The sequence below is a fragment of the Cervus canadensis genome, chromosome 20 (genome assembly GCF_019320065.1).
Source record: "Cervus canadensis isolate Bull #8, Minnesota chromosome 20, ASM1932006v1, whole genome shotgun sequence".
In the NCBI taxonomy this organism is placed as follows: Eukaryota; Metazoa; Chordata; class Mammalia; order Artiodactyla; family Cervidae; genus Cervus; species Cervus canadensis.
In genome coordinates, this window is record NC_057405.1 from 28,009,653 (window position 1) to 28,037,372 (window position 27,720).

At 40.8% G+C, this 27,720-nt stretch overlaps 1 protein-coding gene across 4 annotated transcripts in view; it reads right to left on the bottom strand.

Annotated features, from left to right (window-relative positions):
• Positions 1-27,720, bottom strand: part of FILIP1 (filamin A interacting protein 1) — a 214,126-nt gene that overhangs the window by 98,792 nt on the left and 87,614 nt on the right. For all 4 annotated transcript variants that reach the window (XM_043439716.1, XM_043439718.1, XM_043439715.1 and 1 more), the window contains exon 2: positions 16,925-17,206. In XM_043439716.1, coding sequence (XP_043295651.1) covers positions 16,925-17,200 — 276 coding nt within the window. In that variant the 5' untranslated portion in view covers positions 17,201-17,206. The remainder of the gene's footprint in view (positions 1-16,924; positions 17,207-27,720) is intronic.

A 27,720-nucleotide genomic window follows, 5' to 3' on the forward strand; every position in this document is an offset into this window, starting at 1 on the left:
TTGGGATGGGGAATACGTGTAAATCTATGGCTGATTCATATCAATGTATGACAAAAAAAATAAAAAAATAATAATAATAAGAAGAAGAAGAATGAGAGAAAAAAAAAAAAGCTTGGTTTTTTAAAAAAACTTACATGTATGTAATTCATATCATACATATATCGCATATTAAATTTTTTCACAGTTCCAGGATGGCGGGGATTATAATGTTCCACTTCAGGGCAGACCCATTTAAGGCTCAGAAACAGTAACACCACTATTCAAGGGACATTCAGTTTCATTGGTCCAATTGTTGATTTTGAGCTCATTAGGCCATTTCCTACATCTGCTCAGGGACCTGCAAACACTTGGTTTATCACTGATTTTCCTCCTAAATTACCTATTCCCCACAGAGCCTTGGACTTGCAAATGTGCTTTCATTACTGCTATTTTTAAAAGGCAGAGGGGAGAGCAGAGTCTACTAAAATTTGTGCACATTGTTCCTTGTTTCCTTTCAGGCCCTTGATCAGGAAATGTTTAACATGGGAGTAAGTATTGCCAGGGATTAGTGGCTGCTGCTTGGAAAGGTTGATGGAAGTTCTTTCCTGCCAGTACAAAAATATACATCATCAAAGTGCAAGACTGTGTCCACAGACAGGATTACATGTGAGCTGAAAAGACCCAGGTGACAACGTTTTTCTTGAATCAGTCCATATTCTTTCTTTCACTCATGCACTAATATCACCATGAAATGATTTCAACAATTCTCATCAGTGCCCTGATTTCTCTTTTAAATACAGATGGTTTGGAGACAAATAGCTCTCTGTTGACAGCCGTGTGACTTGAGTCTCTCTGAGCCCTTCCTGTGTTTTGAGACTGGTCTATGACTGGTTGACGTGATGCTTATGAAGTCAGATTTCAAATCCCAAGTGAGCCAGTCAACTTTGCAAAGAAAAATTCTCCACATGTTGTCTGTCCTTGAAACTCCATCTGGCAAACCTGAGGATGCCAAGGTCACTCGAGGTTCAGAACAAACCCCCTAAACCATCACCACTGCACCAGGAAAGGTCTCCTGAAGGTCACTGGGGCTGAAACAAGGGAAGATGATGAGGAAGGAAGTGCCTAAGAAAGGCCATTCTTTATCCACTAAGTCTTTGTCCAGTGAGTTTCAGAAGTATCACCAGAACCGCTCAGAAGAGAAGGGGGAATAAAAAAGAGGTTAGAGGCTGTCCAGGGAATTTGTAAAGTGCTAGCAGTTATAAGCAGTGCTGCTACAGTGACATCGCATTAATCTGGACACCATCAGTTTAAATTCAATTTGGTATAGTTATGCAGCTGTGCTTTTGACTCTTAAAAACATTTAATAACTATAAAAATGTGTTATATGAATTTATAAACCAGAAAAAAAAGCACCTAAACTTTAAGTGACGATTTTACTCTACTTTTCATGAAAAATGTTTCCAATCACCAGTTAGACGATGGTATTGGCATCATCATGAGTGGATTCATTAGAAGTAATTGCAGCTGTTCAGTTTGTTATAATTATACCGAGAAGCATGAAAAAAGAGCAAGATGCAGGTGAGGAGATAAAGCAGTCTCCTGATGATAGGGATAGAGTAGGATAATTAGTTTAGAAATCCCACTAGGGGATTAAAGACAGTCGTGATATTTTAAGGGAGTTTGGGAGGCTGTAGGCTAATGATCTGGAGAAGGAAATGGCAACCCACTCCAGCATTCTTGACTGGAGAATCCCAGGGACGGAGGAGCCTGGTGGGCTGCCGTCTATCAGGTCGCACAGAGTTGGACACGACTGAAGCGACTTAGCAGCAGCAGGCTAATGATCACTCAAGAAAAGAATCCAGTATACCACCTTGAAGGAAGACCAGGTACAACCAAGTGCCAGACACACTCAAGTCCAAAACCCTGATAGTTAAAACACAAGACAATGGATATGGGGTCTGAATCTTGTTACATGAAATCAGGGGTCTAAAGGTTCTTGAAGACTAGCATTTCTGCATGTAGCCAAGACAGGAGTGTAGATGAAAAGAGAAAGAAATTAGGTGAAAGGGGGACATTGTACTCAAACTGAGATGAATTACCACGTTTTAGCATAGGTTACGGTGTTCAGTTGCTTTAGTCATATTAAGCTCTTTGCAAACCTATGGACTGTAGCCCACCAGGCTCCTCTGTCCCTGGGATTCTCCAGGCAAGAATACTGGAGTGGGTTGCTGTGCCCTCCTCCAGGGGATCTTCTTGACCCAGAGATCGAACCAACATTTCTTTTGTTTCAGCTTCGGCATCAGTCCTTTCAATGAATATTCAGGGTTGATTTCCTTTAGGATTGACTGGTTTGATCTTCTTACTGTTCTAGAGACTCTCAAGAGTCTTCGCCAACATCACAATTTGAAAGCATCAATTCTTCCGTACTCAGCCTTCTTTATGGTCCAACTCTCACATCCATACATGACTACTGGAAAAGCCATAGCTTTGACCATAAAAACTTTTAAACATAAACCAAAGTGAACAAACTAGTATAATGAAACACTATCCACCTCTTTATATACTTTTTTTGGGGAGGAGAGACTGAAGTATGTCAAAGGGTACGTCAGACCCTTTCACCTAGCAATAAGGGGCTGAGGATGATGGGGTTTTCAGGGTACTATCTGGTCCCCAAGTGAGAGACAGTTCTGTCACCAATATTAGCTTGCACATCCAATTAGAAAATGCATAAAGTAACACAGGGCACAAGGTACTGTGAAAGGTAGAAAACAAAACCACAAAGTCCACTGTCCCCTGATATTTCCTTGGAATATCCTCACTCTTGATCACTATGCTAAAGGTTCTGCCAAAGCCAGTCTCTGGATTTAACATGAAATACTTTTAGAAAAAAAAAATTAAAATGGTAATCCACTTAAAAAAAACAACTATATTTCCCAGTTGGGACTAAAAGTAACTTTCAAAAAGCATTTATCAAGGGCTTTACAGAGTCTATCCTCTAGGAATTTGTAATTTAAGATTGTTTTTAAAAAGAAAAATGTGGATGAGTAGAAGTTTTGTTAAAAATAGTCAAGCGAGATAGAAAATGATGGAGGTGAATGTGTCTATGTGAGGAGATTGGAACCTGGATAGGAGGGAAGGAGAAAAGGGAGTAGGCATGTAGTCAGGAGAAGACTGGAAAATAAATGACCCAAATATTCCATGTGCAGACTCCCTGGGGGATGGAGACCATGCTGACAGACAACAATTCCATGTCTAAAGAAGCCCAGGAACTCTGGTTATTTTACCTCCTCTTATGTGGAAAGTGGTCATGTCCCCAAGTTGCAGATCGTGGGAAGGCAGAGAGAAAGATTCAGGGATGGGAGCGGGGAGGGGAAAGAGGTGTATAAATCAATCTGGGAAGAAGGTAGAATCAAGTCAACAGAACTAACCTTGATATAAAAGGGATACTTCTCTCTGAGTGAGGACTTCCCTGGTGGCTCAGATGGTAAAGCATCTACCTACAATGTGGGAGACCCGGGGTTGATCCCTGGGTTGGGAAGATCCCCTGGAGAAGGCAATGGCAACCCACTCCAATATTCTTGCCTGGAAAATCCCATGGATGGAAGAGCCGGGTAGGCTGCAGTCCATGGGGTCGCAAAAAGTTGGACATGACTGAGTGACTCACTTTCCTTTTCTCTCTGAGTGAAGGGGAAGGGGAGAAAGGGAAGGTGGGGATGGGGGAGGATGGAGAAAACTTGAGAAGACCTCCATTGTGTAAGTTAGAGAGATCAGAGCATCCAGGAGTTATGAATCAAGGGAGCAAGGGACGAGGTGAGGGGGAATGATTGGGGAAGACATCTGTGTCTAGCACCTACAAACCTGTTCAGGTGTTCCCTTCCAAGACAGACCAAAACATACAGTAAGCCTCCCCACACCCCTACTCTCCCCTCATAGCCAGCTCCGCCGTCTTTCCCTATCCACGAACTTCTCAAGAGTAAAGTTGGCCCGAGCACTTTGCTGGTCAGACACCAGCAATCACCATTCCTTTAAAGCTGCACTTTTTGAAAGATGGCTCAAGAAAGGTCTGCTCTGTAAGTCTTCTTCCTGAAGTGCTCTCCTTGGCACCCACAAGGCATCAGGTTCAGGTGGTTGAGGTCTGTCTTGCTTTAACTTTAATCATGCCCTCTCTTCCTTTTTGGCCAGTTCTTTTCTCTCTCCCCATCTTTTTTTTTTTTTTTTCAGTTTGCCATGCAGTAATTTATTTAGCAATATCTATTATTAATTTCTGTTTGCAATTGGATTAGATACGTAAATATATCCATGCCTTGCAGTGTATCAGGATGATAAGACAAAGCAAAGAAGTGGCTTCCAGTGAAGTACACTGTATAGGTTTCATGTGAATGATGGCCTTATGAAGTTAACTATGCAAAGCAATTACTTTGAGTAACATTGAACTGTCATATTGTACCCTGTCTTAATCATAGTTGTTCTCTAAGGAAGTGTCTGTCTTTGGACTTGACTTTTTCTTTTATTCTCTATCCCTTGGCTTCAACTACTATCTCTCCAGGTGAGGGTCCTGTTTGTTGCCCCATATCTGTGATGCAACCATTACATGTGGCTATTTAAATTAATTACATTAAATAAAGTTTAAATATCAGTTCTCTAGCCATGTTAGCCATATTTCAAATACTATGGCTAGTGGCTACCACATAGGACAGGATAGTTACAAAACATTTTCTTCTTCATATAAAGCTCTTTGGGATACCACAGGTCTAGACCTTCTCTCTCCTCTGAACTTCTGACCTGTCAGTATTCTGACATCGTTCCTGGAATCACATCTATTATGCCCCAAATCTTACTCCATTCAATGCATTTTTCTCATTACAGTGATCTATACAAACTCTGATTTCACTGAAAAACAGAGAACATACTCTAAATAATTGAGAAATATTTACATAGGTGAGTTGGATATTAAGATGTACTTTGTTTACAAATGAGATCAGTTTCACCAAAAAAAAAATACGGGCTATAGTCATTTATAGGAGAACTCTGTGTCTTTCACATGCTACTCCTGTATAGTATTTTCCAATGTCCAGAGTGTCATAAATAATAAAAGATTTATTGTACAGGGCATTTTCTTTATTAATTTTTTTTACATTTCTCATAAAATCACCCTTCTCCCCTATAGCATCAATGAGTATCTTATTCTCACTGCAGAGAAGGCAAATTTCTGATTCTAATAGGAGCACTAAAAATATTCTGCCTGACAATGAAAATCAGCGGCCAAAGCTCTTTGCCAAAATACTAACAATACTCCTGGATACATGAGATTCTGAAGCATCACATTCAACAAAGATCAGATCTGGTCCTGATTTTAATCAGAGAGCAACCTGTCTCTTTGCTGCCTCCTAAACTTAGCAAAGACATACCATTCTCAGCATGCTGACCACTTTGGTGGTGTGAGATTTCACTGGGCAGCCTTTCTCAGAGTGACCTCAGCCCCAGATTCTAAAGATGGAGCATATTAAGTACAGGTGAGTCATCAATTTCAAAAGCCAGCAGAGTAACTAAAAACCTCATTCTTCAGAAGCACAGAGATTCTATGGGAAGTCCTACCATGTGACAAATGGAATTCAGGAAAAGAAAAGCCATCTCTAAACAAAGAAGTGATAAATGATACTCTTGTAGGATAAGCCTGTCTTGCTTGGGTGCTCTTGGTAATTCCATCTGAACTGACTATTAGCATTCCCAGTGGAGTTATGATATCTCTTGTTAAAGATAACAGAAAGGTAGAATCATAGTATTGTAGTAGGAATATCATAAACATTTGGGACCATTACTATTAAATCAATAACACTGTGTATACTATGAACCCACGCTTTATATAGTTCAAAGTCTTTTGCAGACATTAAAAATAATAACCTTATGACTGTCTCATAGGGCATGAGAAGGCAATGGCACCCCACTCTAGTACTCTTGCCTGGAAAATCCCATGGACAGAGGAGCCTGGTAGGCTGTAGTCCATGGGGTTGCTAAGAGTGGGATATGAAGGAGTGACTTCCCATTCACTTTTCACTTTCATGCATTGGAGAAGGAAATGGCAACCCACTCCAGTGTTCTTGCCTGGAGTATCCCAGGGATGGGGGAGCCTGGTGGGCTGCCGTCTATGGGGTCACACAGAGTTGGACACAACTGAAGCAACTTAGCAGCAGCAGCAGCATAGGGCGTACAAATATTAGGATCTTCAGAGAACGATCACTAGTTAACAGTAGATAAACAAAGATATCCAGCCCTTTTCTAGGTGCAATGAGCCTCATGAAAGGAGCAGAAGACACAAACCCTTCTCTCAAGCTGTTTCAGGCAACAGATATAAGTAAGTACATAAAACACGTTGGAAATGTGTATGTGATGGGAACTAAAAGAAATTTGTGTAAGGTTGGGGGAGAGATTAATAGGCGGAGCACAGAGGATTTTTAGAGCAGAGAAAATATTCTGTAAGATGCTAATAACGGTAGATACGTAACATCATGCATGCTAAGCCGTTTCTGTTGTGTTTGACTCTTTGCGACTCCGTGGACTATAGACTGCCAGGCTCCTCTGTCCATAGGATTCTCCAGGCAAGGATACTGGAGTGGGTTGCTGTGCCCTCCTCCAGGGAATCTTCCCAATTCCAGGGACCAAACCCACATCTCTACATCTCCTGCATTGGCAGGCAGGTTCTTTAGTGCTAGCACCACCTGGGAAGCCCACATATCATTATACATTTTCCAAACCAATGTACACACCAGAAGTGAGCCCTAAGGTAAACTACAGGCCTTGGGTGATTATGATGTGTCCTGTAGATTCATCAAGTGTAACAAGTGTCCAACCCCACCGGGGGATGTTGATAGTACAGAAGGATATGCATGTGCGGTGGGCAGAGGGCATATGGGAAAATCACTGTACCTTCCTCTCAATTTTACTGTGATCCCAAAACTGCTATAAAAAAATTAAATCTTTAATTAAAAAAGGAAAAAAAGAAATCTTGACTAGTACTTGAGGGAAGTATAGGGTAGAACAAGGACAAACACATGTCCTCAATTTTCCTAAAGATCCTCAATATCTGTTCTGTAAGTAGTCTTAAGGTGGAGAAATATAGAGAAGCCAGGAGAAAAACACTGGGATGGTAATAGTATCTGAGATTGTACATGTGAGTGTCTAGGTCAGAGCTGGGGAAGAATTGGAGACTGCCTGGTTTGATAGGCAGGGTCAAGTTAAGAAACATGAAAGATAAGCTTTCATGGTTAAGGGGAGGCCTGTTAATAAATAGATTTTTACAAACCAGTCTGATCAATTTAGATTTCAATCTGATAGGGTCTAGAGATCTCTTGTAAATTCCTAAGCACCTGCATGACATGATCAGAGAAGCACTTCAAAGAAAACAGTCAAAGAAAATAGTTGGCAGCAATTATCTGCTGATCTTTTGCTCCCCAACCCTCATACTTACTAAGTGATACAGACTAGCTCTCCACTCCAAATCCCACCATCATCCTAGGAGGTTTCAACACTCACGACTTTAGCCAATATCCTAACTTTACCATTCCTTGACCTCATCCATTCCAATTGCCTTCACTTCCACTCCCAGGACTGCACCCAAGACTGTACATTAGTAAAACCCACACCGCACAGAAAATTTAAGTGTGAATAGCTCAGCTTCGTCTCTCCAGCCCTCTCTGGCCCATCCTCCCGTGGATGTGCTCACTCTTCCCAATGTCGCTTCCTTGCTGGATGCTGTCTTGCCAACATACTCCACTTCTTTCACTTCTGTCTCTCCGCTGCATCCACTGGGACGACTTCAGCCCCAGATCCAGACTATAGCGCCCCTGTACACTCGGGCATCTAGACGGCCACTGCACACACCCGGTCTTTCTGCTGGCTGAGTCCTCAACTCCACTCATTAGTGTTCCTGTTTGTCCACAATCTGCTTCCTCAACATTCTCCTGGGTAGCAATGCAGCTGTTCATCATTATCCTTAGGACCATGACCTGGCCTTGGTCTTGCTGCTTTCAGTAGCATATCACTTTATCTTTTCCTTGCTGAGAAAACTGTGGCTTTGGGCCTATCTCCCTCAGTTGCCCATCCTTTCTCTACGAATGGTGCATTTATCTCCACCCATTCTTCTTCCTTCTCACTGTCACAGAAGAGGAAGGCTATCCCTACTTTTCAAGGGCAAACCCCAAGGTCAGCCCCCAAACCATGTTTTTAATTCCCTCCCTCCTGCCGTCTTTAAGACTTTGGTTTATCCAAAATCCTTGCTGTTTTCTGTATCTTTGACCCTGCTCCTTTTTGGCCCCATAACCCTTTAACCCATAAAACACAGTAAAGTCTGTTTCACCATTCAAAATACTCCCTTCACTTGAGTTTCCTTCTAGCTGTCGTTCTATCTTTCTCCTCCTTCATTACCTAAGGTCTTCCAAATAGTATCTACATTGGCTGACTGTAGCCACCACCACAGCCCAGAAAGTGGGAAGTACACAGACAGGGGTCTTCCCAGGTGGCGCTAGTGGTAAAGAACCCACCTGCCAACGCAGAAGACGCAAGGGACGTGGGTTCCGATCCCTGGGTCGGGAAGATCTCCTGGGGGAGGGCATGGCAACCCACTCCAGTATTCTTGCCTGGAGAATCCCATGGACAGAGGAGCCTGGCGGGCTACAGTTGGACACGACTGAAGTGGCTTGGCACGCATGCACGCACGCACACAGACAGGGAATAAGCTACAGCTCAGAGTCAACGCTAATAAGGTCAAGTACCTAACATTTCTCCGCAGGACTTTTCATTCAAGTCACACTGTTTTAGTCTTTTACTTTTCAATGTGTACATGTTTCACTTAAAGCCCTGAAGTAGAGAAAAGTAACATGGTGATTTCAAAGTAGGAGATCAACAAAGGGCATACTCTGTGCCAGACAAATGATTTACTGTTGTGTGAAAGAGAAGAGAAATTTGCCTTATTTGGCTGTGTCCAAAATAAAAAAAAAAGATCTGATTAACTCTTCAAGATAAAAAAAAATTCTACTTTCTATAATAAATTCTTGGATTTTCACTAGAACATGTTACTCTATTTCTTTAACTTCCCTTCACTTCTCAAACCACTGGCAGTAGACTTCTACTCAGTGAAACATCCCTAGCAAATATTCCCCATGACTTCCAGACCTGAAAACCCAACAAACACCTTTCAATCATATCCAGCTGAAATTCTCTGTTGATTTGACTGACACAATTTCTCTTTTCTTCATGACAATCTCGACTCCTTTGGCTTCTGCATCCTCCACTCCTCTAGGATCCCCACATTTCTGACTGTTGTTTTTCAGTCCACATAAGACTGCCTTATTTGTGGTCTCCAAACAGAGCTGTAGCTTTGCCTCCACCAAATCCTTTTCTACAGAAGGGAGACCATTCACAATGAACACGACCCATACTTGTCCACCTGCTGTCTGTCTGATTCTGAGAAGTTAGTTCCTATGCTCCTCTGTGCCTGTCCAAGACCTACAATTCTTCGAGATCTAATTCTTCAGTGAAGCTTTTCTTCGCTCATCTCCTGGGATTTACACAATCTTTCCCATGTTTGTACTCCCTAATTTGCTTTGCAGCAGGGGAAGAGATAGTTAGATAGTATTACTAACTCAATGGCCATGACTCTGAGCAAACTCCAGGAGACGGTGAAGGATAGGGAAGCTTGGTGTGCTGCCATCCATAAGGGTGCAAAGAGTCAGAAACGACTTAGTGACTGAACAACGACAACAGCAATTTGCATTGCAGCTACCCTACAAAATATTTATTCCTATACATTCTCATCTGTCCTACCAGATCAAGAGCTCTTTCCTCATGACTGCCATGGGGAAAAACCATGCCAAAAACCATGCTTGGCACATAGTAGGAGCTCATCAAATTTTAGCTACGAGTATTATTATTACTCACTTCTGCATTTTTCAGGCTTCCAGTAGTGCAATGTTTCTTAAATATTGCAAGCTCAATCAATTTTAAATTAGTTAATTAAAGCCCAAAGAATGAATGGTTTCCCTGGTGGCTCAGATGGTAAAGCATCTGCCTGCAATTTGGGAGACCTGAGTTTGATCACTGGGTCAGGAAGATCCCCTGGAGAAGGAAATGGCAACCCACTCCAGTACTCTTGCCTGGAAAATCCCATGAATGGAGGAGCCTGGCAGGCTATAGTCCCTGGGGTCGCAAAGAGTCGGTCATGACTGAGTGACTTCACTTTCACTAAGAATGAATAAACTTTGTTGGTGAGAAAAAGAGAGTGGACAGAGGGCTCATCTATAGAAGGTAGTAGAGAGATTAAAAAAAAAAAAAAAGAAAACAAGTAAACAGTTAAGAAAATGGCTGGAGCCCCAAAAGAAGAGAATAAAAGAAACTTCTAACAATCCACAAGCATATTATCTATTTCATAAATTACCTTGGAAATACAACAACGTCTTCTGCCAGGCATCCAGATGAAGTATTGTGTGTGGTGATTGCCGCTGACTCAGCCTGGTGAACACCAAAGCCCAGGAGAATGCTGGTGATAGGGATAGAATATGGTATTGATGCTTTTGAGCTATGGTGCTGGAGGAGATTCTTGAGAGTTCCTTGGACTATAAGGAGATCCAACCAGTCAACCCTAAAGGAATTCAGTCCTGAATGTTCATTGGAAGGACTGATGTTGAAGCTGAAGCTCCAATACTTAGCCATCTGATGCAAAGAGCCAACTTGTTGAAAAAGACCTTGATGCTGGGAAAGACTGAAGACAGGAGGAGAAGTGGGCAACAGAGGATGAGATGGTTGGATGGCATCACCAACTCAATGGACATGAGTTTGATCAAGCTCCAGGAGCTGGTGAAGGACAGGGAGGCCTGGCATGCTGCAGTCCATGGGGTCGTAAAGGGTCAGATATGACTGAGCAACTGAACAACAATGGTAGTTATTACACAGGTGGCTGTAGAAGTCCCAGGAGGAGACTAGAGACAGAGAGGGAAACCTAGGAAACTTGGGAGACCACTGTAAGTTAATGGTCACTCAAGAAAGCTGTTGGAATGTCATGGAATGAAACAGGCTGGCTTGACTATAAAGCCAAAAATAAAAGTATGAGATATGCCCCAGGCCATTAGATGGAAGAAAAATGTCACCACTCTTTTACTGATTTAAATACTGATTTAAATCAAGAGATGGCAAATAGAAAGGGAAAAGGTGGAAGCAGCGACAGATTTCCTCTTCTCGGGCTGTAAAATCACTGCGGATGGTGACTGCAGCCATGATATTAGAAGACGGCTGCTTCTTGGCAGGAAAGCTATGACAAACCTAGACAGTGCGTTAAAAAGTAAAGACATCACTTTGCCGACAAAGGCCTGTATAGTCAAGGGTATGGCCTTTTCATTTGTCATGTACGGATGTGAGAGCTGGACCATAAAGAAGGCAGAATGGTGAAGAATTGATGCTTTCGAACTGTGGTGTTGGAGAAGACTCTTGAGAGTCCCTTTGACAGCAAGGAGATCAAACTGGTCAATCTTAAGGGAAATTAACCCTGAATACTCATTGGAAGGACTGAGGCTGAAGCTGAAGCTCGAATACTTTGGCCACCTGATGCAAACAGCCAACTCATTGGAGAAGATCCTGATGCTGGGAAAGATTGAAGGCAGAAAGAGAAGAGGACGACAGAGGATGAGATGGTTGGATGGCATCATCGATTCAATGGATATGAACTTGGGCAAACTTGGGAGATGGTGAGAGACAGGGAAGCCTGGAGTGCTGCAGTCCGTGGGTCACGAGTCGGACACGGCTTGGTGACTGAACAACAACAATGAAAATTTTTGTTTGACCTCAGAGGGTCTGACACTCTCCTGCCTGATACATCCCTAGCTCCTCCTTCGTATCCAGAAGCCTCACTCCTTGAAGAAAGTGGTCTTCCCCCTCCCCGTTTCCTTTGACTATAAAACTGTAGCCCACTTAATCCTCAGGGCAGAGCTCCCCAACCTGCCCACTTGCATCTCTTACAAGCATCCTATATTAATAAATCTATATCTTGTCTATTACTTTGCCTCTTGTTGAATTCCTTCTGTGTGACACAAAGCACCTGGCCTCAGTAAGTCCAGACAGCAGATCAGTGATCTCAATTAAGTGATGGTGGGTTGGAGTCCCACGCAGCGTTTTGCCCAGGTCTGAGTCCCAGCACGTGGGTTCAAGTCCCAATCTGAGGTGCACTGTTTCAGGGGTGCCTTGTTGAGTTACATTATCTAATAAGCCTATTCTCTGAACCTCCTTATACACAGGTAGAAGAGAACTACCTACATAGACAAGAAGGAAAAAAATGATGAAACCCAATTTGAGTTTTGTTTTCCTAACAGTATTTGAGCAGCTATGTCAAGGGAATTTACCATATAAAAAAGCTAGCTATTTTTTGCATCAAGAAAAATCATTAGTATTCTGTTTTTGAATTATCCTACAAGAATATCCTTCTGCCAAGTATTCTGTATTATGGCTTTTTGATGTGAGTACTGTTTCCTTTGAACTTTGGTCGTTTTTAGTTCAGCCAAATTGACTGGCTTCTTAAAAGTGCTATTTTTGGACAAATACAAGGGGAAATTAATCAGGATGCCCAAATGATGGCCTGGGAGTACTATTTCATTATTTTCAGTTTAGTCTGGGAAATATGTAACCAGTTTTTCACCCAGAGAGTAAAAATATTTCAATTTATTAGAAAGTACATGTTACTGGAAGCAGAAGTGTAATCATGGAAACTATTCCAGCTGCTTCTATTCACGCAAAGCCGTCTGACATTGTGATGAAATGACAAGTTTGCATCTGCTAAGGTGTGGCTTGAGAAGTCTGCAAGGCTGTCCCTGTTGAAGACCAAGGGCACGACGTCACCAGTTCCACACAAGACTCCTTAAAATGCAAAAATCCCTGCGAGCGGCAACTCCATTTCTAATGTACACCTTTAAGGCGAACTTCATGAGTTCCCTGGACACCTCCTTACTGGCAAAAAGCAAGCAACCAAGCAGCAACAACAATAAAAACCCAGCAAGTTTGCAAATTTTGCAAACAGCCAGTGCTAACAATAAAGGTCATTCTGTCCATAAGGTTGATTCGACAGATTCCCACAGATTACATGCAACAGATTCCAAAGGCCACAGAGCACTGATACCAGGAACACAGAAAACTGTCTGCAGTGTTCAGAACCTGCAGAGATGAAAAGATTGAGAGAGATCACAAAGAAGTTTGAGAAAGAGAAAATTGGCGTGAAGCATATGAGTGAAACTGCATCTCCTCCTTTGTCTGCAAGTCACTTCCAGGGTACATCTCCTACAGGCAGGCTTGACCTCCAGCTCATCTCTCCAGTATTATACGCCTTTTTCTCTGTGTGACACCCCTCTGCTTTTGACCAGTAGTTCGAGCCCCCCCAAAGGTTGACCCTCATAGATCAGTGGACCTGAAGCCCCAGGGCAGTGTGGCACCCAGCCCATGGCCATGCGGTCATCTCCCCACTGCCCCACTTTTTCTCATGATCCACGTCACACCACAATGCAAGGCCCAGCTCACACCCCATCTCTTTGAAACCTTCCTCAATTTCGCTTACCATCTTTCTACAAAATGGCTTTGACCCTGGAGTTCTCTGTGCGTGCGTGCGAGCAAAGTCACTTCAGTCGTGTCCAACTCTTTGCAAACCCATGGACTCTAGCCCACCAGGCTCCTCTGTCCATGGGATTCTCCAGGCAAGAACACTGGAGTGGGTTGCTATGCCTTCCTCCCGGTGATCTTCCTGACCCAAGCATCAAACCTGCACCTCTTAGTGAGTCTACTTGAAAGAAATTCTGGAGACTGAAGAATAAATATAAAGGCCCTGCATACCCCACTTGCATGTCCCCTGATTGGAAAATACTATTAAAGGAGGGACACTGGACTGAGAGAAAGGGAAGCTAGATTTGGAGTCAATGTTAACTAAATTGCTGTGTGACCTTGGGCAAGTCACCTAACTCATTTGTCAGTTTCACATTTGTAACATAAAAGAGGTGGGTAGACACCTCAAAGCTGCTTGGCAGCCCTGATACTTTACAGAACCTTGGAACACCACCTGCAGAGGAAGGGGTTTGAGTCATTTCACAGATGCTCCATAAAGGGGAGGTGATAGGTAGCCTTTGAAGCTCAGGGAGACAACTCGCTAAAAGCTCATAAAACACTTGTCAAGCTACAGAGCATACAGGCCTATGGGTCCCTAAACTCTTTGCCTCTCTTCTCAGCACCAGATCTTTTTTCAGATAGACCTTTTTTCCCTCTTGTCTCTAGTATGGCAAACCTGGTACATAGCTGTCACATTCCCACCAGCCCACTCACATTAGCCAATGCTGACTGCCTCCCACTCTCAGCTACAGCACACACGCACCCTCCTCTGACAGTGAATCTACAGCTCTAAATAAAGGAACACTCTCATTTTTAACAAGTCTAGTATTGTGAAATCTGCATTTACCAGTGCATGTACTTATGTGTGTGTGTGTGTGTGTGTGTGTGTTGAAATGCACATGGGGGATGGATTACATGCTTTGCAAATGAATTCCCCATGGCATTCCTTACAATATCAAGTTCTTCATTTCTCTTTTCCTCCACTGCCTCTCCAACAAATATCTTACACCCTTTCCTTATTTATTGCTGCTCAGGAATACATCTTGTGTAAGGTAAGGTATCCTTAACAAAGGTTAAGGGAGAGCAAAATGCATTTCTTTGAAGCCTTCTGACAAATTTCTTTAATGTCCCAGGTGACTGGGCTTTTATTTTGCATGCCTAGGCTCTAGAACCATATCTGGTAATACCACCAAGATAAAAGCCACATGAATCTTAAATACAGTCCACATGATATAAGAGTCCACCATGATATAAGAGCCTTCTACAGAAATTATTAGAGTCTAGAAAAACCATAAGCTTCACATAAGCCACCATGTCTGGAAGAAATAAGTTGATGACATTCCTGTGTAATGATTTCTTAGATTACTGTTGTACCTCACACTCAGGTCAATAGCTGTACTCTGGGGGCAGCCTAAAAATTTGGACTAATATATTCTGTCTCCTGACACAATAAACATTAATAGGCTGAACAATAACCACATTTCTGGCAGTGGTGAAGCTATTTTTAGTAATGGTGGTGCTCTGGAAAATTTCATCTTTTGCTTTGAAATGCAAAGGTGATTTTTCTCAGCCCATAAATGGTAAGCTCAGGCATGCTCAATTGTTTTTCATTTGAGTTTTGCATGTTTTCTATTTCTCTTTACCCCAGGGGTTTCCTTATCTGAGTGCACACACAGATTAGAACAGGAACAGGTCAGATCCCCTGGTTTAGGGTAGGTTGCAAATAGTATGTCTGATACTAAGGGCACCAAACAAAGGCTTCATCTCATTCAATTGTTAGTGTTCCCCTCGAGGCTTAGGGAAGCTAAGAACCTAACAAAAACAAGAAGGAAAACAGCAACCTCACTCTTAAGTCATCCTCTCCTTGAAAGAAAAAAGTTATTGTTTTCCCACTTCCAGAAATATAATTTTCCAGGGTTCAGAAACTCAAGAGAATCCCAGCTCTCTTTTGAGTGCTTAAAAACATTCTCTTAATGGGGGACCTGGCAGCCACAGAAGGTGGGAGGATGGGCAGTGTTAAGTGCCCAGGATCAAGAATCTGAAGGCCTAAGATGACATCTGGCCAACCCATTAACCCTTCTGGGCCTGTTTCCTCATTATAAATTATAGATAATGGCACCCACATTTTTATTGAGATCAAATGAGATAATAGACTTGAAAATGCTTTGTGGAAGGATTAGGTTTTCACAACACAATGTTCTGCTTACTTGAGCGCATCTCAACTCCTATGATGTTGTAGAAAATTAAAGCTGAAAGTCACCCCCAAAATGAGAAAAGTGTAAGACTGCTTTAAATGAAGTTTCCTTCTCTTTCTCTCTCCCTCTCTTCTTCCCTCTGTCTCTTCATCTCTCTTTTACCCTACCTCCTGGACAAAAGCAACAGTAACAACTGATCTTAGCTCTGCCTTCTAAGAGTCAGGACTTTGGACTTCCCTGGTGGTCCAGTGGTTAAGAATCCACTTGCCAGTGCAGGGGACACGGGTTCAATTCCTGGTCCAGGAAGATTCCACATGCCTCAGAACAACTAAGCCAGTATGCCACAACTTCTGAAGCCTCCTCACCCTACAGCCCGAGAGCCACTGCGACGAGGAGCCCACCCACCAAAACTGGAGAGTAGTCTTCCCTTGACGCAACCAGAGAAAAGCCCACACTCAGCAACAAAGACCCAGAGCAGCCATAAATAAATGAATAAACAAAAATAACTTAAAAAAACAAGAATCATGACTTTTCCGCAGTTTGCAATCATAGCCAGTGGCCCTAAATTAGATAACCTCATTGATTACCTACTACTAAGTGCTATTAATAAATTATTACCAAAAACACATCATGTAATTAGGGAGCTTAGGGTGGTTGTGTACACACTGCTATATTTAAAATGAACAACTGACAAGGACCTACTGTATAGCACATGGAACCCTGCTCAATGTTACGTAGCAGCCCGGATGGGAGGGGAGTTTGGGGAGAATGGACTCATGTACATGTATGGCTGAGTCCCTTCACTGCTCACCTGAAACCATCACAACATTGTTACTCAGCTATACCCCAATACAAAATAAAAACCTCAAAAAAAAAAAAGTGTCATGAAAAAATTTTCTGCTTTTAGAGAAGCTTGACATTGAAATCAGCTCTATCCATTTGTCCATTCATGCAACAAGAATGTATTCAGTGAAACTTGCGCCAGGCACTAGGGGTTTAGGAATGAACAAGAAAAACATTGACTTCCCCACGAAGTTCACAATCCAGGGAGGGAGACAGGTTCACGGTCTCTTATTTTACAGCTTCAAACTAAAGACACAACAACTGAGAAAATTTGACTCTACCTGTAGCTCCCCTTCCATTATACTGAGTAGCTGGATGAGATCTTCCTTGGACAACTCCAAGGATTTCTTACATTTCCGTTCACTTTCTCCAGATGGTTTTAGGTGTCGTTTGACAGTTCCTGAAGCCATGACATCATCCTCCTTTCTGTTGGATTTGTTCTTCTTTTTCGTGTCTTCTGAGAGACTTTTATCAGCAGCATTGCTGATGACGGAGGACTTGGGGCAGGAGACATGCCCGATGGATGAACTTTCACCGCCCTGGTTTCGGGATCTCATTCCCACCTACAGCACATGAGAAAAGATAAGATGCTTTTACCACCACTGAAATGTTTTTTGCCTAACTGCTTAGAAATGAACAGTGGCTTTACAACGTCATCAAGAAAGAAAAACCAGGAGATCAATTCCAAGCCAGCTTCCTTATAGCTTTAATGATGGTATCATTAGAAACTTCAGGAAAATACTTTGAGCAATCTTCAGGGGAAAATGAAAATGTGATTCTAACGTCACAGACATCCGAAGCCAAGTAATAAAGATCAACATCAAGCAGGGCTAATTCACGCTGATGGTTTGTATCTTTGATAGGATGGGATAACAATGGCACTTGACCTATGTGGTCGCCTTTCCCCCAAAACGTGACCCAAGGCTAATAATGAGAAAAACATCAGACCCGTCCCAACTGAGAAACACTCTTCAAAATGCTTGACCCGTGATCTTTAAAACTATTCAGGTCATCGAAAACAAGGAAAATCTGAATAATTGTCACCGCCAAGAGGAAGCTAAGGACACATGACAACTAAATGATGTAATGTGGCATCTGGAAGGGACCCTGAAACGGAAAAAAGACATTAGGGGAAAATTGAGGAAATATGAATAAAACATGGACTTTAGTCGATAATAATGTATCACTATTTGTTCATTAATTATAACAAATGTACCACACTAACATGAGGTTTTAATTACAAAGGAAACTGGGTGTGGGGTCTATGGGATCCCCCAGTATTATCTTTGCAAGAATTCTGTGAATCTCAAGTTTTTGTAACATAAAAAATTTACTTTTTTAAGTGATTATAAATTATCTGTCAGAAAATGCAAACCTCAAACCCTGCCAAGAACAAGTTAGAAGTCACAATGTGCAGAAAAATCCACATGGAGTCGGGGGAGGGGACTTGAAGTGAAGAGAGAAAAAGGGAAACGCCAAGGGAAGAGGGCGGGGTAGTTTTAGTGATAAGGGATTCTACTTTTCCATAAACTCTTTCAAAATCAGGTGGTGGTGTTGTTCTTTTTTTCATGTCAGTCATTTTACAGTAATAAAAGTACAAAGAATTGGGAGAAAAAGACCAACTTCAAAATCAAGATTTTTAAAAAATATGTTGAGGTAAAATAAAGAAAAAAACAAAACAGCAATTAATTTGTCCATGGGGAGCTCACTTGAGTCATTCTCTTTTGAATGTTTATGCAGTCTCTAAGCAAAAGAACTTGATTAACAGATACATTACAAACAAACACACTGAACTCAAAGGCAAGGCCTCTAATCTAAGTTCAGGGAAGATCCCTCTGATATCCTGGGGGCTGTACTACAAAATTTGCTTAAATCCTTAAACATAGGAGCTTAGTGCATGGGTTTATTTAAAACTCACGGTATAAATAGTTCTTCCCTTGAACAGCTCAGCAGCAAGGTTTTCATTACCCATTCCAGATAAAATACAGAGACTTCTTTTCTGGAAGTAAATTTCCTTTATGAACCCAACCATAGTTAAGAAACCAAGGAAAGCTTTTCAAAACACCAGGCTTATAATAGAAAAATAAACACACAGTGTGATGTTTCCTTTTAGATAGCGAACACTTAATTCTTCTAACAAATCTTGAAATCTACATTCATGCTCCTTTTTTGAACTGAATCCTTACAACAAAATGGACCCTTGTGTGTGTGTGTGTGTGTGTGTGAACTTTCTATAGCACCCTAATTTTGAAGACTATAAACCGAAGAAGTGGTCCTTAACACTAGCGCTATGTTTTCTGCTTCATTCAGTGATTAGTTCCTAAAATTTTAGAGCATCTTTTGTGCTTCCTTGGTGAACAAAGAATAGATGTTCTTTGTAATGGGAGCCAGAGCACTTCAGAACAGACCTACTGTATTTCATCACAGCTTGTTTGCGGGCAGAGTGGGCTGACTTAAGTCCCAAGCCAAAAAAAATGAAAAGATGTGACAAATAATTTTGAAGGGGAGCACACTATACCACCCCAAAATATACCTCTTTGGCATACTGATGACTTTAAGCTCATTATTTTTTAAGAAACAATAGGGACTTATGAAACTCTGAAACCTGGGTAGAAGTTACCCTTTACTAAGACATATTTACATTTATAAAGAAAGCTTCCATTTGTAAGGGTGTCTCCCTGGCTATACCAGGAGGAGAACTATAACTCTAAAATCTCTAGAAACGCTTAACCAATGCAGAAGGCAATGACTTAAATCTGTATTTACTATGCTTTCCTTGTTTACTGGGCTTTCCTGGTAACCTCTCATAAGTGGCTCAACATCTTTCCTTTGCCTTTAGCTGAAGCTGGTATTTAAGGTGATGGCTTGGGTCATTTCAGAGAGTTTCTTGGTTTTCCTGTGTCTCTCCCATGTAAACAGGAGGTATGCAGGTTATTAAACTTGTATTTGTTTCCTCCTATTAATCTGTATTTTTAATACAGGGATTTAACAGCCAAAGACCTTAGAAGAGTAAAGCAAATATTATTTTTCCTCCCCCACAGTTTCAAATTTAACTCTTGACACATCACAACTAAGATACATGGGCTTCCCAAATTGAATTGTGATTCCCCATGACTCCATGCCACGTGTGCACTTCTTTGATCAAAGCAATTTTCTCTGTAAGATCTTAAGGCTCTTTGGGATGGAACATCAAATATTGATCTAACAACTTCAATTTAGATCACGCGTTAATGGAAGTTCCAGGCAGTATTTCCCAAGGTGGTAATGTTTTAAACTTAATCATACACAGCCTTAATGTACACGTGCTAATGTCTTATTTTCCTGGATTTCCTGTATCTTTTATAGGATCTATGGCATTAGGATATTTGTAAAATAAGACATATGCATACCTATCTATATATTACATGCCCTTAATTACATTTGCAAACACACGGAAAATGGCATTTACCTAGTACCAACTCTATATTTGGGCTTCCCTAGTAGCTTAGCTGGTAAAGAATCCACCTGCAATGCAGAAGACCCTGGTTTGATTCCTGGGTTGGGAAGATCCCCTGGAGATGTGATAGGCTACCCACTCCGGTATTCTTGGGCTTCCTTGGTGGCTCAGATGATAAAGAATCCACTCACAGTGCAGGAGACCTGGGTTCAATCCTGGATTGGGAAGATCCCCTGGAGGAGGACATGGCAACCCACTCCAGTATTCTTGCCTGGAGAATCCCTATGGACAGAGGAGCCTGGTGGGCTACAGTCCATGGGGTCGCAAAGAGTTGGACACAACTGAGCGACTAAGTACCGCACACACAGCAATTCTATATTTAATTGTTTCTAAACAATCTCAATCTAATATTGAAGCTAAGCAAGATCCTCTGGGGCCTTCCCAGGTACAAAAGTCCATTCATGCTCCCCATTTCTTGTTTGTAGAAAAAGGCTTTATTCTCCTAGGCCGTCCCTGAGCTCCAAAGAGCAGACTCAACCAATTAGGGAATTGAGGGACTGCGGAAGCAAAGAGTCAAGCTAGAAAAGTAATGATAGGGACTTCTCTGGCAGTCCAGTGGTGGGGAGCCTGCCTTGCATTGCAGGGGATGCAGTTTCGATCCCTGGTTGGAAAACTAAGATGCCACCTGCTTCAGAGCAACTAAGCCCCTGAGCTGCAGCTTCTGAGCCCATGTTCTGAACCATGCATCTGAGCCATGCTCTGAGCTGAAACGAAAGATCCCACATGATGCAATGAAGATCCTGTATGCTGCAACTAAGACCCAGATAAATAAATAATCTTTTTTGGAAAAAAAAAGAAAAGTAATGATATCTTAAACAATAATTCGGCAATAAAACAGAATCCTAGCTCCTCCTCAAGGGACACACAGCAAATCTGATACGTATTTTTGAGTTGTTATGCAGAAACTAAGGTCTCCCCCTACTCCCAGGTGGAGGGTGGTAACAACATGCTGACCACAAGCAGGTAGACCCTAGATTGTTTGGAACTAGAAGGTTGATGATGAAGATTCCTGAAACATCACCCCATTACCTCACCATCAACCAACCAGAGGAAAGCCATGCACCCTACAATGCTCACCCCAAATGTTACCTTAGGAAAACCTTCCCTGAAAACTATTGGGGAGTTTGATTGCTTTGAGCATAAGCCACTCATTCTGCTGTGGGACCCTGCAATAAATGCTGCACTTTCCTTCACCATAAAATAGTGTCAGGAGATTGGCTTTGCTGGGCAGTGGGCAAGTGGACTTGAGTTTAGTTCAGCAACAATATTAATACTTTTAAATAAAATGTTTGTAGTATTATTAGCCTTTATAGAATTAATAGAATTACATTAAATAATGAGGATTATAGATTGAATTACTTGTAGGATTTTTACAGGAAAAAAAACATATTTTAGAATTATCTAATTGTTTTATATCACTAATCAGGTCAAAAGCTTGAGTTCTCTATTCTCTTTCACATTAATTCACTTTTGCTGATGAAATATCTCATGTGCTAGACCTGTGATGTTAATTCTGCCTTAGCAAGTATTTTTTTCTCTGTGACACTGAAATGTCACATTAATTACTTTTGCTTTGACACGTGCACACAGATTTTAGTCCTTTCCTAGTCATCCTAGTCCTTTTTAGTCCTTTTCCTAGTGATTAAATATCTTTTTCCGGATCACACAGCTACTCCTAGTGAATAGAAGACCTAGGATTTGAACCCATGTGTGACTCTGAATAAGGTCTTCTATCTTTACTTCCACAACAAAACCAGCAGTCAGCACCTGTTCTATCTCAGAACTGCAAAAGTACTCAGAGACAGCAAGCTAGTCAAGAAATGTTTTAGAACAGAATTGGACAACATGTAAGAGGGAGAAAAACTTAAGTTCTCAATAGTGTAACCAAGTGTGCCCTCAATAATATCCACTTTAAACCACTTTATCCTCTCAGTAAGATAAAGTACCCAGATAAGAACAGACTTTCAGGGTTCACATTTAGTGATATTTATACTCTTCCTTGGGATTCCCGGGTGGCTCAGTGATAAAGAATCTGCCTGTCCATGTAGGAGTTGCAGGAGAGTTGGATTCAATCCCTGGGACAGGAAGATCCCTTGGAGCAGGGCATGGCAACCCATTCCAGGAGTCTTGCCTAGAAAATCCTATGAACAGGGGGGCCTGGTGGGCTGCAGTCCATGAGGTCGCAAAGAGTCAGATGTATATGCATGCGTATTCTTCCTTATTTTAGCAGCTCTTATTTACTGTTTCTTAAGTGTTAAACAATGTGCTAAGCATTTTACATTATACAGCATCTCATTTAAATTAATATTCACATCAGCACTAGTAGGTGCTATTATTCTCAGTTTACAGATGAGGTCACTGAGATTTAAAGAGATTAAATATCTTTTTTTGGATCACACAGCTACTCCTAGTGAATAGAAGACCTAGGATTTGAATCCATGTGTGACTCTGAATAACTACTCTCTATATGGCTTTTTTCTAAGCTCTTAAACAGATGCAAATTAGAAGGGGAGGGATCACCCTGGGAAGCAGAAGGCCCAGAAAGGTTTACAAATGTTTTCTAAAATAATGTTTTTTCACTTCATATTCCAGAGTTGGAGAAATCCGTCCATCTGTTTTCCTCCATAGGCACTCTTGCAAAACTCACGCAGCCACTGAAATTAGGTTGCTAAGCAAAAATACGCTTTCCAAAATCATTAACCTGCTGCAGAACTTGTAAAATGATGAATCATTCAAAAGCCTTTTTGAGACGCAACTAGGCTAACTATTAAGGATACAGGTTATGAAAACAGGACGCAGTCTAAACAGGGATCATTACAGACTTAATGTGTTAAAAGTCCCAGAGTTGAACAATAGTAAACATTTAGTCAGAGCTGGCCAAGTTCTATCCTGAATGCTCATAGGGGTAGCAGGAGGTAACAGAAAAGGCATCTGGCACTCTGTAGGCCTCTTACTATTTATTTGGTTGGCAGGGGGCAGAATACATGACTCCCAAGTATGCCACGTTAGCCCGTGGACTGTTTTGATCTGAAGGCAATCAAAACCCAGCAGATTCAGGTAAAGCTCTTTTCCTCCTCCTCAACTGCCTAAATTTACACTGGAAAGTGGGCCTATACCAGGAGGAGAGCTATCACCAGAGATACCTTTTTACCAAAGGAACATTAACTGATAACATGGCAAAATCTGTTTTTCAAACCTTTTCTCTGCCTTCCTGTGAATGGTCTTCCTCCCCTTCATATCCACAGACCCTCACCCCTTTCCTTAGCTCAAGATTTTATACAAGCTTCAATCACCTGGCTGTTGTTAAGTCTCAGATTTTCATGGGACTACTGGTGGTGCCAGTGGGAAAGAACCTGTCTGTAATGCACGAGATGGTAAGAGACTTGGGTTCAATTCCTGGGTCAGGAAGATCCCCTGGAGGAGAAAATGGCAGACTACTGCGGTATTTTTGCCTAGAGAATCCTAAGGACAGAGGAGCCTGGCAGGCACAGTTCATAGGGTCTGAAAGAGTTGAAGCAACTTAACAAACACATGCACTGTACATATAACATTAAACTTGGTTTTCTCCTATTTCTCCAGGCTGGAATACTGGAGCAGATAGCCATTCCCTTCTCCAGGGGATCTTCTCAACCCAGGGATCGATCACAGTTCTCCTGCTTTGTAGGTGGATTCTTTAATGTCTGAGCCACCAGGGAAGCCTCTTTCTCCGATTATTCTTTCTTATATCAATTTCATTACTAAACCAGCCAAGGCGGGGCTTCCCATGTGGTCCAATGGTTGAGACTTCACCTTCCAGTGCAGGGAGTACAGGTTCAATCCCTGGTTAGGGAACTAAGATCCCACACGCCTTGTGGTCAAAAAACGAAAGCAAAACACAGAAGTAACACTGCAACAGATTCAACAAAAGACTTTAAAACATGGTCCACACCCCCCAAAAAAATTCTTTAATAAATAAATAAATACCAGCCAAAGAACCTAAAAAAGAAAGAAGAGAGAATTTTTCCCCTCCCCTTCAGTTTAATGGCCGCAAGCATGGGACATGTAAATAACAAACTTTCTGAATGAAGCCAAGAATGCCTTTGGTTCATCTCAGTGTATATTCTTTCAAGAAAGTCAAGACTCACATCAGATTTGGAACTTTTTTTTTTGAACAGTGTTATTTGAGGCACAGGTTCTTCTACTTAATAAGCAAATTATCCTAACATAGTTTGTGAAATACACTTTCTCATCCTTTCGTAGTAATTAGTCAGCAATATTTTGCATAGAATTTTCTGATTTGCATGTAAAAAAAAGAAAGATCAAATTTTATCCCAAACCTCCCTGTTCTATGTCTTTTATGTCAGTGTGTACTGTCAGATGAATAATATCCTAGGAATCAGAAGATATTTATAACAATTTTGACTAATTTGTATGAAACTAATAAGTATTTCTAGAGCCTTTGAACAAGTAGAAACAGAATGACAGGGAAAAGTCTACAGCAATTAAAGACTCACTCTAGCTTCCATCTTTATTAGCTCCTATAAGACTTGACCTTGAATTTTCCTTAACAGTCTCACTCCTGCTCTTTTCTCCTTCCAGATTTATCTTTCCATGTTACGATTCAACACTGGTCACAATATTCTCCATCCCTACCACCAAGAAAAACTTCTTTTCTGCACAAGTTAGGTCTTGGCATCATTCCTACACTTGTTAAGTATCCAGCTCCTATCTGTTCCTGATTTTACTTATATTCTTTTTTAAGCACCTACCCAGTACACAGGGTGAGCTAGCATAATAATTTTATTTCTATAACTTCAACTTTTTAATTACTTTATAAGTATGACATATAGTAAAAGGGAAAGCACAGAATTACAGAAAGTGTACTTTTTACAGTGTAACTTGGCAAAAAGTTTCCTGCAAGTGGGGCTTCCAGAAAATCAGCCTGGGTCTTTTAGACATAAATGACAGTACCCACAACACACAAAATTAAAGGCAAAAGAAAACACTGTTCTAGCTTCATGTGAAGTTTAAGATGCCAAAGACCAATCAAATCAACTATTTTATCCTCTATCAGTGCCAGATGATTCCCTCTGTGTATCTAGTTACTTGGTTAAGTCTAGTTAAAAATGTTCCAGCTCAGGAAATGTTCAAACATTTCTCAGGAGACTGTTCATTCTAACAGCACAGATTGTTAATAAATGTTTCTAGGTTTGCCCTTAAATTTTCTTTACAATTTTCGTTCATTTTCATAATCCTATTTATGTAGCAAGCCACATCAAATGGTTTTTCATTTCTCATTATCTACACTCATAAAATCCTCAAAATAAACTAAGGCTTTTGTTTATGTAAAACATTTTCATTCGACTAGGATAGCTCTATCCAGACCAACTGAAAATTCTTCTAAATAATTTCACAAAATATTAGAATTCAAGAAAGAGGATTCTCTTGGAGTCACTACAGTGATGTTGTAACTAAAAGTTTGAGGAAAATATTATAGCTGTGGCAAAACAGAAAAATATTATTCTACTCTAGCCTAAAACCTTGGTGCAACATTTTATGAAGTTCTGCTTAATATTTTTCAGGGAAGATAATAGCAGACCTGGAAAAGGTTTCCAGAAAATAACAAAAGAATAGATCAGGAAGCTGCCATGAAATAAGAAAAAAAATTTTAGTTATATATTGAATCTGAAAGGATGTACAGTTTGAGGGTGTTAAAGCTTGAATGTAAAATAGGTTGGCCTCTCTTATCATCATGTTGATAAAAGAGGGTTTTGGTTTACCTCTTTATACTAATTTCTAGCATTTATAACAAGGCTTGAGGTTCTTTTTTTTCTTTTCTTCACAGAAGTAAGGTACTGGCAACTATATGAAAGAGAAAAGCATTTAAATATCCAGAAATATACTATTATATAAAGTAATGATAGCATATAACAGTTTTTGACATTTTCAATATCAATGACTCATTCTTGAACCTCAAATACATTTAAAGTATTTTTATAGTCATAATACTTTATTATAATTCTGATGTCACTATTCTACTAGACATAGAATATAATATATAGGTATTGGTTATATAAGAAGGTTATATAAGACCTTCCTTCAAATTTAAGTGATTAAGATAACTCTAGGTTTCTGGTAAATTTTACCTATATTCTCTCTACTTGACCACTATAATTTGTTTAGACATTTAAACAGTACCTGTGGCCTCTGAAGAATGTCACCATTTAGTTTAATTAAAGTTGCTAAATATTTGTTTTATCTGACAAAGAAAACAGCTCTGGAAAATTACCAGACTCTTGGTTAGCCAGAATTAGAATTCCTTTCTGTATTTCATCACTTCTGAAAAGGCCCAGCCCCACAAACGACAAGAGGCAGTCATTTCCTTTCACTCACAAAAGAGCCAGGAAGAAAAATACCTTAGGCTTTCTCTCAGCAGTCTATATGTGATGAATTATTCTTAAATATTACTTCTATTCACAATAATAGTAGCTGACTTTTACTAAGGAGCTTATGCTCTGAACACTGGGTGAAGAGTCTGTCATAGCTAGTATCATCTTATAGAATCCTAATAACTATCCATAAAGCAGATGCTATAATTACTTCTCTTAAAAAGATAAGGAAAGTGAGGTTTAGAGAGATTTAGACATTTGCCCAAAATAGCACAACCAGTACCTGGGGAAGCCTGAACAAGAAAACAGGCTAGTTTGCCATTCTCTACATTCAAGGAGAACCCAAAAGTCAGCTTTAATCTCCAGATCAGAACCACTGCAACACAAATGAACTGGTAGCCCTCCCTTCCTGGGGCTGATATAAATTTAGACATGGGGTATAGCATCCAGCAAACAGTCTCAAGCAACAATTAATATAGAATTCCACTATTTCAGCAGACTTTTTTCTTCAATTTCTACTTGTGTAATAGCTTGTCCTTCTAAGACCACATTCTTTCCACTCTGCTCCCCTGACACTGTCTTTCTACTGCTCAGAGCCTGAGACTCTCAAAGGAACTGAGAAGTAACTCTGACCTTGCAATTTTTTGACTTATGACTCCTTGAATTGGAAAAGTCACTGACTCCAGGAATACAACAAACACTATACAGTTGGATATGAATTGAAATGACTTTTTTAATTAGGCAAATTAAGAAAAATTCTAGTTTGCACAGTAGCTGATTATTCTAGTCAGCCAACTGTGCAAAATCTCTTGTTAGGAAACAAAACGTTTGTCCCTATGCAAAAAATATTCTCAAATAATTTAACTGCATTTTTCAAGAACCCAAGACATATCAGAATTGCTGGATGTTAACAAGATGGGTTAAACTCCATGCGGAAAAAGACATACACTGGTTTGGATGATATCATGGCTTCATGCTGACAAGGGAGAAGATGGAATATTGCACAGATCACCCCATCCATTTGCTGATGATGACTTCATGCATTCTAATCGCCTGTATTACGTCAATTGTATTCAGGTGTCCTTTAAATGCCTTGTATTTTAAACTTCTCAAACATTTCTTAACATAAAAGACCAACCTAAAATCTGTTGTAATGTAGGCAGGCATGGGTTATGTCTATGTGTAAACTTCTCCTGACTTCAGTCTTTTCTTA